Genomic DNA, 14,714 nt, shown 5'->3' with positions numbered 1-14,714 from the left:
CCCAGAATTTAGGTTGCTTCTTTCTGTCCTGAAGCTGTGTAGCTTCTGCGGTCCACACGCTTGCCAGTGCAGACTGGAGCCCAGAAGCTGCATCCCTTCTCCAGGCCGCCCTCTAACTGGCAGTGGACTGGAGCAAAGATGGTTCTCCTTCTGGCTCAGGCCAGGAGACTGCTCCTGGGCAGACACCCCTCCTCAGGAGGTAAAGGTGCGGGATGCTGGTTCAGGCCCAGAGACTCCTCCCATGCAGACACCCCTCCTCGGGTGGGGAAAGGCGCCGGATGACCAGAGCCAGACATGTGGTCCTTCCCAGAAGCTGTGACACTTCTCCAGTCCGCCCTCTCCCCGGCAGTGCACTGGAGCAAAGATGGCTCACCTTCCGGTTCAGGCCTGGAGACTGCTCCCGGGCAGACACCCCTCCTCAGGCAGGGAAAGGCGCAGGATGCCGGATCAGGCCTGGAGACTGCTCCCTGGCAGACACCCCTCCTCCTTGACACACCTTTTTACTTCTAGACATGTTCTGTCTTATCTCTATTCTTCCCTCCCCTCCCCCCCCCACCATATGGCCATTTTCAGCAAGGCGTGGTCATTCTATTCTATCATGTATAGATTCTTGCTATTTCCAATGGGAAAAGTAATTTCCAAAACAGAGAAATATGGATTGTTGTATAAAGACAACTTCGCTGGCTGACTCAAAAGCATTTGTAGACATATCTGTGAGTTGGTTCATGAAAACATTGACACATGCTATAACCATCTATAACTGTCTGTAAATCATTTCAGAATTGAACAAGAAATCAGAAGGTCAGCATAATTTTATGATGTTCTTCATTGTACATTAATATTATAATTATAAAACTCACTTATAAGAAGACACTGTACTTTCAATAATGATCTTGATTTTTTAGTCTATGCTTCTGAAAATTTAAAAAAATCATTTATTTGATGATTTATATGTCTGTTTATAGGTTTATATTTTCTATACTTTTAACATTTCACCATTCTTTTTTCATTTCATTTTTAATAAGAGTTAATAAAAGATAGTCTGATTTTATTGGACACCTGCCTTTTTAAAAATCACTCATTGAAATGGACTTAATAAAAATAAACCATTGGTGGTCATGTTTTTCCCAGGAGAAGAAGTGGACAGACAGCTCTGTAGAGATGCAATCTTTCCTATCCCTGTGGCCTGTGATGCCCCATGCCCGAAGGACTGTGTACTCAGTGCGTGGTCCTCGTGGTCCTCCTGTTCACATACCTGCTCTGGGAAAACCACAGAAGGGAAACAGATCCGAGCTCGGTCAATTCTGGCCTATGCAGGTGAAGAAGGTAAGGTCTCCATCCTCAGATGTGACTGTTTTCTAGAAATTGATGACAATTTACATTGTGTAGCTTGTTTAAGATGACATTTTAGGAAAATTAGTTGACAGAAATCTAGCAGTGAATGATATTTAATATCACCCTGTGTGGTTTGATTCTCTTCTTAATAATTAATCTTGAAAATGGATCTTGAAAAGAGGGTTTAAACAAAGAATTTTTAAAAAGCATTTGATTTTTTCCCCCCTATTCACCTAATAATTCAGGTTCTTTCTACTCCAAAGTGTACAAAGGAAAAACCAAGAAACAAAAAACAATACATCAATAAATGGGTTTAAAACAATCCAAGCATGTCATTATTTTTCTTCTCTTTCAGTAGTTGGTTTTATCCTTTGGCACTGTAATATCTCATAAAATTATCACATATGTGTAATAATAATGTTTTTATTTACTTATTTTTATTGGAATTTTTTTGATTTACATTTCAAATGTTATCTCCTTTCCCAGTTTCCCCCTTGGAAACTCCCTATACCCACCCTGCTTCTATGAGGGTGTTCCCCTACCCACCCGCTCATGCCTCTCCACCCTGGCATTCCCCTATACTGGGTCACTGAACCTTCACCGGAACAAGGCCTCTCCTCCTATTGATGACCAACAACGCCACCCTCTGCTACATATGTGACTGGAGCTGTGGGTCCCTCCATGTGTACTCTTTGGCTGGTGGTTTAGTCCCTGGGAGCTCTGGGGGGTCTGGTTGGTTGCCATTGTTGTTCTTCCTATGGGGTTACAAACCCCTTCAGCTCCTTCAGTTCTTTCTCTAACTCCTCCATTGGGGTCCCTGTGCTCAGTTCAGTGGTTATTTTTAACTTTTAACATGTCTATTGCTTGTCTTGACACTGTGTGTCTTCTACCATTCCTATTCTTGAGCACAGGCTCTGAGATCCAAGGACTCCAGCTTGGATTCACCCTAAGGGTGAATAAGGCATATTTGTCACAGATCACATCTTACCTGCAAACCTTATATCCAAGAAATTCAGACACTAGTGTCCTCTGAGATGCTCTGCAAATGCTAATCTGTCCTCTGTGTGACTGGGTAAGACAATGTCACACTCTTGTCTTTCTGCAAAGGAAGGGAGGAGGGGGAAGAACACAGGAGCCAAAATATTTCACACCAAGGTGTAATCTCTTTCAGCAGTGAGATTGCAGCACTGCAGCATCCCATTCTAAATGACCTTTATTCACATTTAGGACAGAGAGAGCACAATTTCTCTTTACAGTAAGCATACACACCTATGAATTCCTGAAATTAATTGGATTTCATTGATTACATTATTTCTGCCCTCTTTTGTTGTTATTTTCAAGTGATTTGGTGATCCTAATCTTATTTAATTGTACTTGCTATTACTTTACATAATAACTATGAATATTATGTAATTACCTTGGCTTTAATACACAAGTATAACATATAACATATAGTAAGTAACTCTGGGAAAATTCTTAATTTTTATAGTGTCCTTGAGTATTTCCCACTACACATATAACTGCAAGGAAAATAGAAAACCTTTTTAAAAATAGAAACTTTAGAGAAAAACATTTACTTTTCTGTGTTTTCAAGATCAATTCCAGCTTGAATAGACTACCTTCAGACTTCAAACTCCATCAGTTCAGATTACATCTTGGGTTTCATTAAAATTAGATCTGTGGTCACCCTGCTTCCTGTAAACCCATTACACTCAGCAGACATTTGCTCCGTGACTAGTAATGAGTGACTTTTCACCCCCCATGAGCCACATAGCTAGGATTTTGCTGAGTCTGTAAAACTGCAACAGATCATTATGTCTGCAGATGGGACATTTCACACTGAAAGGTCGGGGATGTTTTAAAGGCAGAAATTCATGGTTAGTATTTGATGCATATCACCCACTTAATTTCAAAGGGTGGGACTTCAGTAATTTTTAATAAAGTCTAGTAGCTGCATCATAAGACAGTCACCCTGACCAGGGTATAGATGTTTGGCTGTGAGTGCATGGACCTAAATGAGTAGAAAGCAGACTGGAATTTCTGTAAGTAAACATCTTACTTTGTCTCCATCAATGACATTTACAAAAACCAGTATAGCTGTGAGACACTTAAGGAAGATCTCATATGCAAATTAAATGACTATAGTACCTGTTATTTGCTGGAGATGAAAGTAACAATTTATTTTATGGGGAATGAGATTGCTACAGTACTGAATTTTTCAAAGCGCTATTTTCTTTCTGAGAAAAAAACCTTCATCTATAGAAGTCTTAAATTGTTTTTTCTTATCAATGATATTTCACACAAGTAGGTATTTTATTAGTCTACCAGCATTTGAGCTTGGAATGTATCAGAATTTTTTATGGAGAATACTGTGATAATTGTATAGAAAAACACAAAATAAAATTGATACATAGTATTTGGTGATGAGATTATATAATCTACTAAAACCATCTGTGCACAGGGCAAGTGCATGGATCTGGTAGTCCTTGTAATGCAGCCAAAAGTCAGGCCTGTGTGCTAGGGATTGAAACATGGCTTTGTGTTCTGCCTGTGAGCTATATTCCCAGTCCCAGATCTTGGCTTCTAATTCTATTTTATGATAACCATAACTTACTGAAATTCTAGGCCAGAAGGTAGCCTTATCATCAAGGAATCTTAACAACACAACAAAATAGAATCCTTCAGAAGGGAGATTATATTTTGTGATTTGTCAAACAGTAACCTATAACTTCAATAGTTTACATTGAAAAACTGGAAAGATTATATAGGAAACTTATTAAATGTAGTTACACCAAGAAGACCAGGGACCTAACCTTTAGCCAATTTTTCTCATCATTAACATAAATGAGGGCTAAATAGGGCAAGAGTTGTGGCTAGTCAAGAGGTACATATAGTTAAACCGTTGACAAGACCTCAATCCGGTTTATAATGATCCTAGTCTGCTCTGGTAAGATCCTGAAAAAGTCCTTATTTTGTGAAGCCCACCATCATCACCATCCAGAGGGGATTACTTTTATTTATGTGGCAGGCCACTCTCTGCCCTGGAGTAATTGCTTCCAGTTAGGGAGAGGCAGTTCCATCTCTGGGTATCCCATATGGACAGAATCATGGAGAGATAGTTCGGTAGTGAAGAACACTTACTGCTCTTCCAGAGGACCAGAGTTCCTGGCATCCTCATTGAACAGTTCATAACTACCTGTAACTCTAGCTCTAGAGAAACTGAAACTCTCCCCTGACCTATCCAGGCACCAACACACGACGATATGCACACACACACACACACACACACACGCACGCACACACACACACACACACACGCGCACACGCGCGCACACACACACACAGGTACACACATATAAATTAAAAAGAGATTTCTTTTTTCAATTTTTTATTAGATATTTTTTTCTTTTATATTTCAAATTCTATCCTGAAAGTCCCCTATACCCTCCCCCATTCCCCTACCCACCCACTCCCACTTCTTGGCCCTGGTCTTCCCCTGTGCTGGGACCTATAAAGTTTGCAAGAGCAAGGGGTCTCTCTTCCCAATGATGGCCGACTAGGCCATCTTCTGCTACATATGTAGCTAGAGACACGAGCTCTGGGGTTACTGGTTAGTTNATATTGTTGTTCCACCTATAAAGTTGCAGACCCCTTCAGCTCCTTGGGTACTTTCTCTAGCTCCTCCATTGGGGGCCCTGTGTTCCATCCAATAGATGACTATGAGCGTCCACTTCTGTGTTTGCCAGGCACTGGCATAGCCTCACAAGAGACAGCTATACCAGGGTCCTTTCAGCAAAATCTTGCTGGCATATGCAACAGTGTCTGCATTTGGTGGCTGATTATGGGATGGAACCCCGGGTGGGGCAGTCTCTGGATAGTTCATCCTTTCACCTAAGCTCCAACCTTTGTCTCTGTAACTCCTTCCATGTATATTTTGTTCCCAATTCTAAGAAGGGGCGAAGTGTCCACACTTTGGTCTTTGTTCTTCTTGAGTTTCACGTGTTTTACAAATTGTATCTTGGGTATTCTAAGTTTCTGGGGTAATATCCGCTTATCAGTGAGTGCATATCAAGTGACTTCTTTTGTGATTGGGTTACCTCACTCAGGATGATATCCTCCAGATGTCATGAAATTCTTATGCAAAGAGATAAGTCTTTAAAAGAACGACATCTTGCTTAATCTAGTGATGCAAGTAATTGTGAGTAATGGAGCAACTCCCAATCTCCTGTCCTCAGTGTTCTGCAGTGACAACATGGCATCCCTTCTGGGATACCTAGTCAGAATTGTATGCATGGAATCTTACAAAACATCAGAAAATTGTTACACAATTAAAAAGAGTGAACATGAAATCTCCAGAATTGCATATAAAAATTAGGAATAGAGAAGAAACATTTCCAATTAAAGGAGACAAACGATTAACAAGACACCGGGTACTAGATCTGTTTATGTATGGGGGGGGATGTCTTACTTATAGGAAATGTACACCAATTTGTCCAGAGTACTGAATCTGATTCATCAATTTCTTACAAATGGTTGAGGAGAATGATTCTGTGCTACAATTATGAAGTTAACTCAAAAGAATTTAAAAGAAAATAAAAGAATGAAAATAGTTTTTTTATATTTTCTTTCCATACAATATTAGATAACATTATACAGCGTAGTATCAGCAATACACAAAAACATCTGTAAAGCAATTCGTACTGAAATATTATTAGGAAACCAAATCACAAGTGCAAGCACCTAGATGTGAATGTAGGAAAAAGTTGACTGGAATTCCTTAACTTCAACAAGGTAAAGGAAGAGGCTGCTGAAGAGAGCTCTGTGGGGAAGGGTTTGCCCTGCAAAGATGAGGGCTATCCCCATGCTCATGAAAATGAATCTAGGTGTTGTGGAGTAAACCAGTATTCTCAGAGATAGGGCAGCAGAGACAGATGGATGTCCGTGGCCTACTAGATGGCCAGCATCACTTACGCATTGAGCATTAGTCTCAGTGAAAGCTTGTCACAAACATGAGGTAGACTCGTCTAGAGGAAGACAGACAGAGAGACAGACAGATAGACACATCAGAAGGGACATGAGACCATCATGTCAGATTTTTACTTCTTGTTTTCTACTTACATAAAATTTCAAAAAAGTTCATCTGTGAACCTAACAATGATGTGCATGTATCCTCAGTAGTGAAAAGTGAGAAAGTATTTGTTTGCAAAGTTCAAAGTGACCTGATATAACTTCCTTAGGCAAATGTCAGCATGCCTTTATATCTGTCATGTGCAGAGAATAGATGCAGATTGAAACAGAATTAGGCCAATTTTCTCAAATAATTAGAAGCCTTTGGAAATCATACTTTACAGTGAAAAACACGGAAGAAGTAGTAGTTCTATTTTCTGAACTGTAGTATTTTCATGGTTTACAGTTTAGTGATTTTGATTATTAGAGCCACAGAGCAGCTGTGTTTCTTAGAGAATTCAAAAAACCCCACAGATCTAGGATATGGGTGGATGTGAACATCACTTGGTGTCTAAGTAGATGGTAGCACTTCCTCATCAGAGGATGTGAGAAAGCTGCACAATAAGAACTCTTCTTCCTGTTTCTGCTAATGACCTTTAGGATTCAGTTCCCTTAAGGTGTGTCCTGGACCCACACATCTTGATGCCAGCAGTAGTCGGCCAAGAGAGGGCTTATGCTGCAACAAAAGGTGACAGTAGAAGCACGGACGTCACTTGTTCCTAACGCACAACCCACCCTCTTCCTTATATTACACCCATTTACTTTCTCACATGAATGCTACACTCTGACTGACATTCAACATGACCTTCCCAAGGTCATGCCTGGGTGAACTGTGTTGTATTTATTTTGGCTTTTGCTTAGATAAAATGATCTCTTCTTTCTCATCTCAGAAACTTGTTTTTTTTTTTTTTTTTCTATCTCTTCTTGGTTTATCTAAATGCCTCCTCCTTCCAGACCTTTTAAGTGTCTAAAACACAATGAATCTTACTTCTTTCAATCTTTATCATATTACTTCTTAATATAATTCTGACATTCCTTGTAGAATGTTCCTCTCGTGTATGTTTGTCTCACTCACTCTACCCCTGATACTTCTGTTCCTCACCAATCACAAAATCCTTGACTATAGTGAGCTACTTCTAATCCCTCTGATGTCCCATGAAACACCACACTTAAATGTTGTACATTATACTCCACATATAGGTATCCAGTTACCATATTGTATAGGGCTCTTTTTAAATCTATCCAATCAGTTGTAAATACATCAATACCAAAAACAGAAATTCCATGACTCTGACAATGTGCCTTATAAGAAAGCTTTTGTAAGACTGTTGTGGGTAAGAATAGTTACGTTTTATTTGATGTAGTCTGATTGTTTTCTGTGTATATAGAGCATATGTGTGTGTTATATGCAACAAGTATTTGCACATAACTTGATTTTTTTTCTGTGTATATACTGCAGATGTGTAGGTTTGTGTGTGTGTGTGTGTGTGTGTGTGTGTGTGTGTGTGTGTGTGTGTGTGTTTGTGTGTGAGGCTGTGCATGCACATGGAAACCTAAAGAGGATGGCAGGTCTCCTGCATTATCACTATTTTTATATGCCTGAGATGGTCTCTTGATAAAACTGTGTCTGTGCTGGTGGCCTGGCAGCCCTAGCCACCCTCTTGTCTTGGTTTCTTGCCTCACAGTGCTGAAGTTGCTGAATCATGCAGCCAAACGCAGTCTTTTATATCAGTTCTGTAATTTGAATCCAAACCCTCACATTAACAGCAAGTATCCACATCTTTCCAGTCATCTCCCTAGCCCAATGCATCGTTTTAATATATCAGTTTTATCTAAGAGCTGTCACATTTACGCATTCACAAAAGTTTGTTTCTTCCCTTTTATCGAAAATAGATTTTTCTCAACCTTTGCCTCTCGCAGCTCTTCCCACCTCCTCTCTAAAGGTTTATCTATGGAACAGAATTTCTTTCATGTCCAGGAAAGTCTTTCCTGTTGCCACAATGATAGAAGATCTAAGTAGCAGTTTGAGTGTAAAGCATTTTACACATAAGAGGACATTTTCACACTTACTGCTAATTTTGTCATAGTTCACATTTTATAACTTTCCATGACTGTAGAAATGCTCCCAAAGGGAATATTATATCTTCCCCATAAATAATAGGTATTTTCAGCATTATATTTATCAGTTTTTCTAACATAAAATTGTCCCCCAACCAATGCAGTGATGCTACAATGACTGCTTCTCCAAACTAGACTTTCAAACTTACAATATTGTAATAATTAAGTCCACACTATGGCTTATCTGTGCCAGGATCCTACATCAGATTCAAACTGCTGATGTGGCTTTAATGTGGATTAGGGCGAGAAAATAAATAGCCTTTATGTCTAGAAACTTAACAGCTATCTTGCAGTTTCTCGACATATGCTGATGGTGTAGAAGTTTTTTTTTTCTCTCTCTTATCATTTTTCTTCCAAAGCCAACCAGTCAATTCAAGTGTCAAAAGCAATTTAGAACTTTAAAATCGGTTTCAACAGGACACTTATTCTTACAATGAAAACAGTGTAGGTACAGAAATTTAATGTTTGATCAGCAATTTTACGATTACATATGAAGGAACTGTTAAATAATTGTATATAATCATTGTATGATTATATAGCATATGATAATATATGTATGATTTTGTGCATTTGTTAATGTTGAATACATCCAGCACCCAGAGGAAGGCTCTCTAGGCATCTCACTTATTTCTCTCCAATCCCATTAGCATGGTTTAGAATTCAGTGTATTCAACTCCTAAACTTCCTTGCCAGGGCTGCCGAGGTCACCCAGCTGTATGATAGCAGACAGCATAAAACATGTGACAGATGTCTTCACCTTTGTAAAGAAGGGACACTAATGAAAATGTTCAGAACAGGCAAGTCTGATGTTGAAACCACATTCAACAATGCATAAATGACTCTAAATTGTTATTAACAAACTGCCAATTGATTAAACTTCTAATCAGAGGGAAGTTTGCAAATATAGCTTTGTCATCCCTGGAGAACATCTCTGGTGTTGCCACTAGAATCAAATCGTCAATGAAATGAGTAATGAAATTCACTAAGCCCCACCTTTAACAATACGTTAAAAGAATATATGATCTTCCTAAATTCCTTATTAATACAGTGGCCACATCATTTCAAATGCTTGCATTTACATACCCAGTAATTTTTATTCACATGACAGTTGTAAATTCAGATTAAGACTCCACCTCTCGAGTTCATACCATAGGGCTGGCATATAAATGAGTTCAGAATGTTAACCTTCACACCACAGTCCACTAATTAAAGATGTGTCTATCATACCTTTAACATCCTCAGCATTATTTCTTTGTACCTTGAATGCATTCTTGATACACAGCAGCAAAGCAAAAGTTATGACATACTTGCCACCACTTACAGTGATAGTGAGCATTGTTGTTCTGGCTGTAAATTAACAGTAAATCACAGATATGTGAAAGGGGATGCAATCAAAACCAGCTAAATAACACTTGAGGAAAAAAGAAATACTAGTTATTTGATTAAGGCTTTTAATACATCCTGTGGTACAGTTTAGAATCCAATAGGACTGGGGATCTGTCTCAATCATAGAAACTTTGCCTAGCACTTGAAGAAGGTTATGGATTCCTTTCCCGAGGTCTAACAGGAAAAGAATGTAACAGCATCAAAATCTACAGGCAGGTATTATTATCCTAGAAGAGAATTCTGTCAATTACAATGGACAGCTTTTTTATTTGTTATATGTATGGGCTCGGGCAGGTGGTTTACATTTGAGTGCCGTCCTAAGGCACTAGATCCCCTGGAGCTGGAGGTAGAGGTAGGTGTGAGCTACTTGATATAGGGACTGAGAACCAAATTTGTATCTTCTCCGGTACCAGTATATGCTCTTAATGGCTGAAATATCTCTCCAGGTCCTTGGATAAATCTTTATAAAATACTTAAGCTAGGTGTATAAGATAGCTAAGTGGGTGAAGAAATTGCCCCAAGTCTGATGACTTGAGTTCAATCTGGGACCCACATGGTGAAAAAGAAGACTGACTTCCGTGATGTTGCCTTTCACCTGCCCACGTGCCATGGCATGTGCATGTCCCTACCCAATATACTCATACATGCACACACACAAATTAATGTAATAGTTTTAATTAAAACTATCAGCTACTGCCAATATCTTTGATGTCACAAATGATGATACTATAAAGAATACAAATTTTAATGTGAATGAGTTTGAATTGACTGAAGTAATCTTAACTCTGAATAGAGAAGTTTAAAACTATCTTTTCTTGTATAGTTTGCAAATGCATAATACAAAACAAACAAACATGGACTTAAGTCATAGAAAGCTGTTTAAATAAGTATACAAAAATTAGCGCTAAGCAGAAAGTATTGTTTGGTAGTTTAATTTTAAACCATTTCTTTTTCTTTGGAATATATAAAGTGAAGGTGAACTGCACAGGCAATATCTTCATAAATTTGAACAAATATTACTACCTTACCATTTTTTTCATTAATAATCCAGAAGATCCTAAGCTTTTACCCAGTTGTAACAGACTCACTTGCTATCACTCTAAACACTAATACATTCAGACAATCAGTATTTAAAACCTTGGATTAAGACTTTCAGTTTAGAAGATAACATTTGCAAACTCATTTAGACATTCTTATCCATGGCATGAAGTTGTCTGTTGCTTGTGGTTAACAATACTGTGGGTTCCTAGGGCCTGATGTTGAGTTTCTCTCAAGAACAATGGCTTCTCCTTAAGGTCCTGGATTTTCTTCACTGTCTAATATGTATACTGTATGCTTTGTATTTTAAGCTAGAGCCAGCAAAAGAGTAATTTGCCCTTTTGAAATAGTGTGCTGGTTCCATGCTATGGGCCTACTAAGTGGTAATCATCATTGTTATCAGACAGGCAAATTCCTGGGAACAGGGAATGGTGACATTCCTGTTGGTTTTCCATCTAATCTGTTGTCATTGTCCATTTTTGTAGGTGGAATTCATTGCCCTAACAGCAGTGCTTTGCAAGAGGTGCGCAGCTGCAATGAGCATCCTTGCACTGTGTACCACTGGCAAACTGGTCCCTGGGGTCAATGCATAGAGGACACGTCGGTGTCATCCTTCAATACGACTACGACATGGAATGGGGAGGCCTCATGTTCTGTTGGCATGCAGACACGCAAAGTCATCTGTGTGCGAGTCAACGTGGGCCAAGTGGGACCTAAGAAGTAAGGACTTGAGGATGGCTGTGGTAAATCTTGTGGTTAGCCACACAGAGGACTGGCTGGACTCTGCTTGCTTCATTAAATGGAGTTTTCTGATGCTTGTCATACTTGTCCTCATAAGATTTGTTTGCTTTCGGTGTTAGTTGCTGATAAAGCTGTAACTACTTCTGAGTCTTGTACCTAGGATCCATAAATTCTGTAGAAACCTTTCTATCTGGTCGCCACTTCCACTTCTCTTGTAGCACAGTCTGCTTTTATTAAGCTATTGAGGTAAAGAAAGAGGTGCTTGCTCTAGGCTTGTCTGATCAATAATGACAGGATACAAAGTCCTAGCTGTGGAGGTCATCCGTGACCTACTGTATATCCCTAGGCTTGGAGGCTGACAATCTATTTAACTGAGTAAAAGCCACCTATGATCTGACTTCCATTTGCCTACACAATACTATAGCACTAGTAATATGGCCAAACATATTTTTCTATGGTAAAACCAGTAACCGTGTACTTTCAACAGAGAAACTTGGGACAAGATAGCTGTTATAATTAGTAGAATATTTATGTTTCTTATGAGTTAAGAAGAAGGTAAAAAAGGAGGAAAAAAAAAGCAAAACAGACTTGAGGTGTGGCGAGTGCCTTATGCTAAGGATAAGCAAAAAACAAGTAATGGTATAAAGAGGATGATAACCAATTCTTAGAGAAAATTTAATACAGTTTCTAAAAAAAAAAAAATACTCGTTTCAGGGGAACATGCTATTAATTTTTGAAACAGCAAAACTTTCTTAGTAATTCAAATGTCCTTAGCCATATGGAACACAGGCAGTAGAACCATCATGTTTTGCATAGTTCTCACTGTGGCCTCGTGTTTCCCAAATTATTCGCTTTGATTTTCAAAGTCAACTGAAAAGGTTATATAATGAAAATACTCTGATGTAGTCAGTCACTCAATACACTTTGGGAAATGTGTGTAAGAGTGAAAAACACTTCCTTTGCTATGTTCTTCAGTGACTTTAGCTCTTTGGCAGTGTCGTGGATGCAAATAAAACATCCAGGTTGCTCTCTCTTCTTCTTATCCTCTATTCTTATCTTCTTAACTCCACAATTCCATTACATATCCTTCTCCCTATCTGGACTTTTCCAGATACATGATTTTAAGTTTTGTTTTAGGAAATTTTCCAAGGGGATGAGAATAATTTATCTGACATTAGGAAAACTCCAGAGGTATAAACAAGAGACCCATTAAGCACTTTTATCTGGCAAGCATTCCAGATAATAGAGATGTTTACCTTCATGGTGCAGTTATTTATGTCATTTGATATTTCAGAATATATTAGAAAATGTATACCAAAGAGACCATTTTTCACACTTCATCTGGTAACCCCCAAACCAATAGGTTAATGGAAATTTCACCCAGGTTGTTATTAATTTGACTCAGGAAATTAATTTGCAATATATTAAAATGCAATGGTGCTAACAGCAGTGGGGGGTGAAAGTTCCATGTCTGGAGGAGCCTGGATCTTGCTGAGATTAAAACAGAGATAGAAGTGCTGCTCACTAGACCAGGGCGAGCAATGCTATACTGACTCGTGAAGGCTTCCTCTAGCTGTTTGCAGGCTAATGGCCTTTCCAAAGTTGCATCTTAGAGCTACTACAAAATAAAATACTGTTCCAGGGTGAAGGGTGTGTATGTGACCAAGGACCTCTGTGTAAAAGATCTGATGGATCTAGTCTCATGAGGTCATTCAATAAGAAGTGTGTCCTGATGCATCATATCAGACCACCACAGTAATCCAGCAAAAACTTACTATGTGGCTACAGCTGCTTTTCAATGACCTAGATGCACCCATAGATTTGTTAAATCATGTCGGTTTCCTTTGCCCTTAAAATGGTAGGAAATTAAATCAAGCATATTTAAGTTCAAAAGAGAATGTTATTGCCCTTCTCCTTAAGACCTAGGTTAAATTCAGTGAATGCTTTCCAATGAAAGCCATTTGAAACAAAAATGCAAATAGGAACCTTGTTTTAAACTCTTCTTAATAAAATAGATTACTGGGAGATGGCAAAATCAATGGTATTGATCTTATCTATCCTCCCAAGTAACAAACTTCAACTCCCATCACATCTGTTTAATTTGACCTTGAGTAAGATTAGGAGGAGGGAGGAATCAATTCTTTGATTTAAACCACACATGCTAAATACAAACAGTTCCTGGGAACAGCAGCTTGTTGACTGAAACAACTGCCTCACCGAAGGAAGTCGGAATTCATTTTATTGGATGCAGTCTAGGCTGTATAATTTATCTTCATGTGTTCATTTAGTGACTTTGTTGTTGGTAATTTTGCTCTCCACAGTTAGCCAAGTATCTTGCTGTGGCTATTTCCAAACTAAAAGAATATGTGGAGGGTCAATGACAACACTGTAAATTCCATTGATTTATTTCAGGCTACATATTTGAAGAGCCGGCAGTTGAGTAATGGCCTCCCGTTGTTAAAGTTATAAAATGCCTCATTTAAAAGAATTGCTTTCAATAATAATTACTGACCAGTAGCTCCATAATCCCAAAAGAATTCTTTGAATGTTTTTAAATTAAATTATAAGTCCAGTCTTATAAAATTCTAAATTGTAAAATCACATCAATTTCTGTGATTCATACTTAAATATTTTCCTGCCCAATGTTTTAAAGACTCACATTTTTACAATAGAAAAAAAAATATCATCATATCTGTGTGTGAGAAAGGACATGTAGGCAACTAATTACAGAATATGTTGAAAATGAAGTGTCAGTAAATGCTATAAAAATTATTTGAAACAAATGGTGTTAACTATTTTACTCACTCACAATTTAGTTCTTTAAAGGTGACTAATATGCAATTGAGTCTGATGACAGACACCTGTAATTTAGGTACTTAGGAAGCACAGGCAGGTGGATCTCTGAGTTTCAGGCCAGCCTGGTCTTCATAGTGAGTTTCAGGCCAGTCAGCACTACATAGAAGGATCCCACCACACACACACACACATACACACACACACATATACACACACACATACACACACACACACACACACACACACACAAATAGAGAATGAAAGAAAGGGGAAGAGAGAGGGAGAGGGAGAGG

General features: G+C 38.6%; 1 protein-coding gene across 2 annotated transcripts in view; it reads left to right on the top strand.

Moving 5' to 3' along the window:
- Thsd7a (thrombospondin type 1 domain containing 7A) overlaps positions 1-14,714 on the top strand; it is a 388,294-nt gene that overhangs the window by 287,766 nt on the left and 85,814 nt on the right. For both annotated transcript variants that reach the window (XM_021190560.2, XM_029534932.1), the window contains exons 7-8: positions 1,132-1,326; positions 11,370-11,604. In XM_021190560.2, the coding sequence (XP_021046219.1) occupies positions 1,132-1,326; positions 11,370-11,604 (430 nt within the window). The remainder of the gene's footprint in view (positions 1-1,131; positions 1,327-11,369; positions 11,605-14,714) is intronic.

This window comes from Mus pahari, chromosome 2 (assembly GCF_900095145.1).
Source record: "Mus pahari chromosome 2, PAHARI_EIJ_v1.1, whole genome shotgun sequence".
Lineage (NCBI taxonomy): Eukaryota > Metazoa > Chordata > Mammalia > Rodentia > Muridae > Mus > Mus pahari.
Note: the sequence above shows the minus strand (reverse complement) of the source record. Positions and strands in the feature narration are given on the sequence as shown.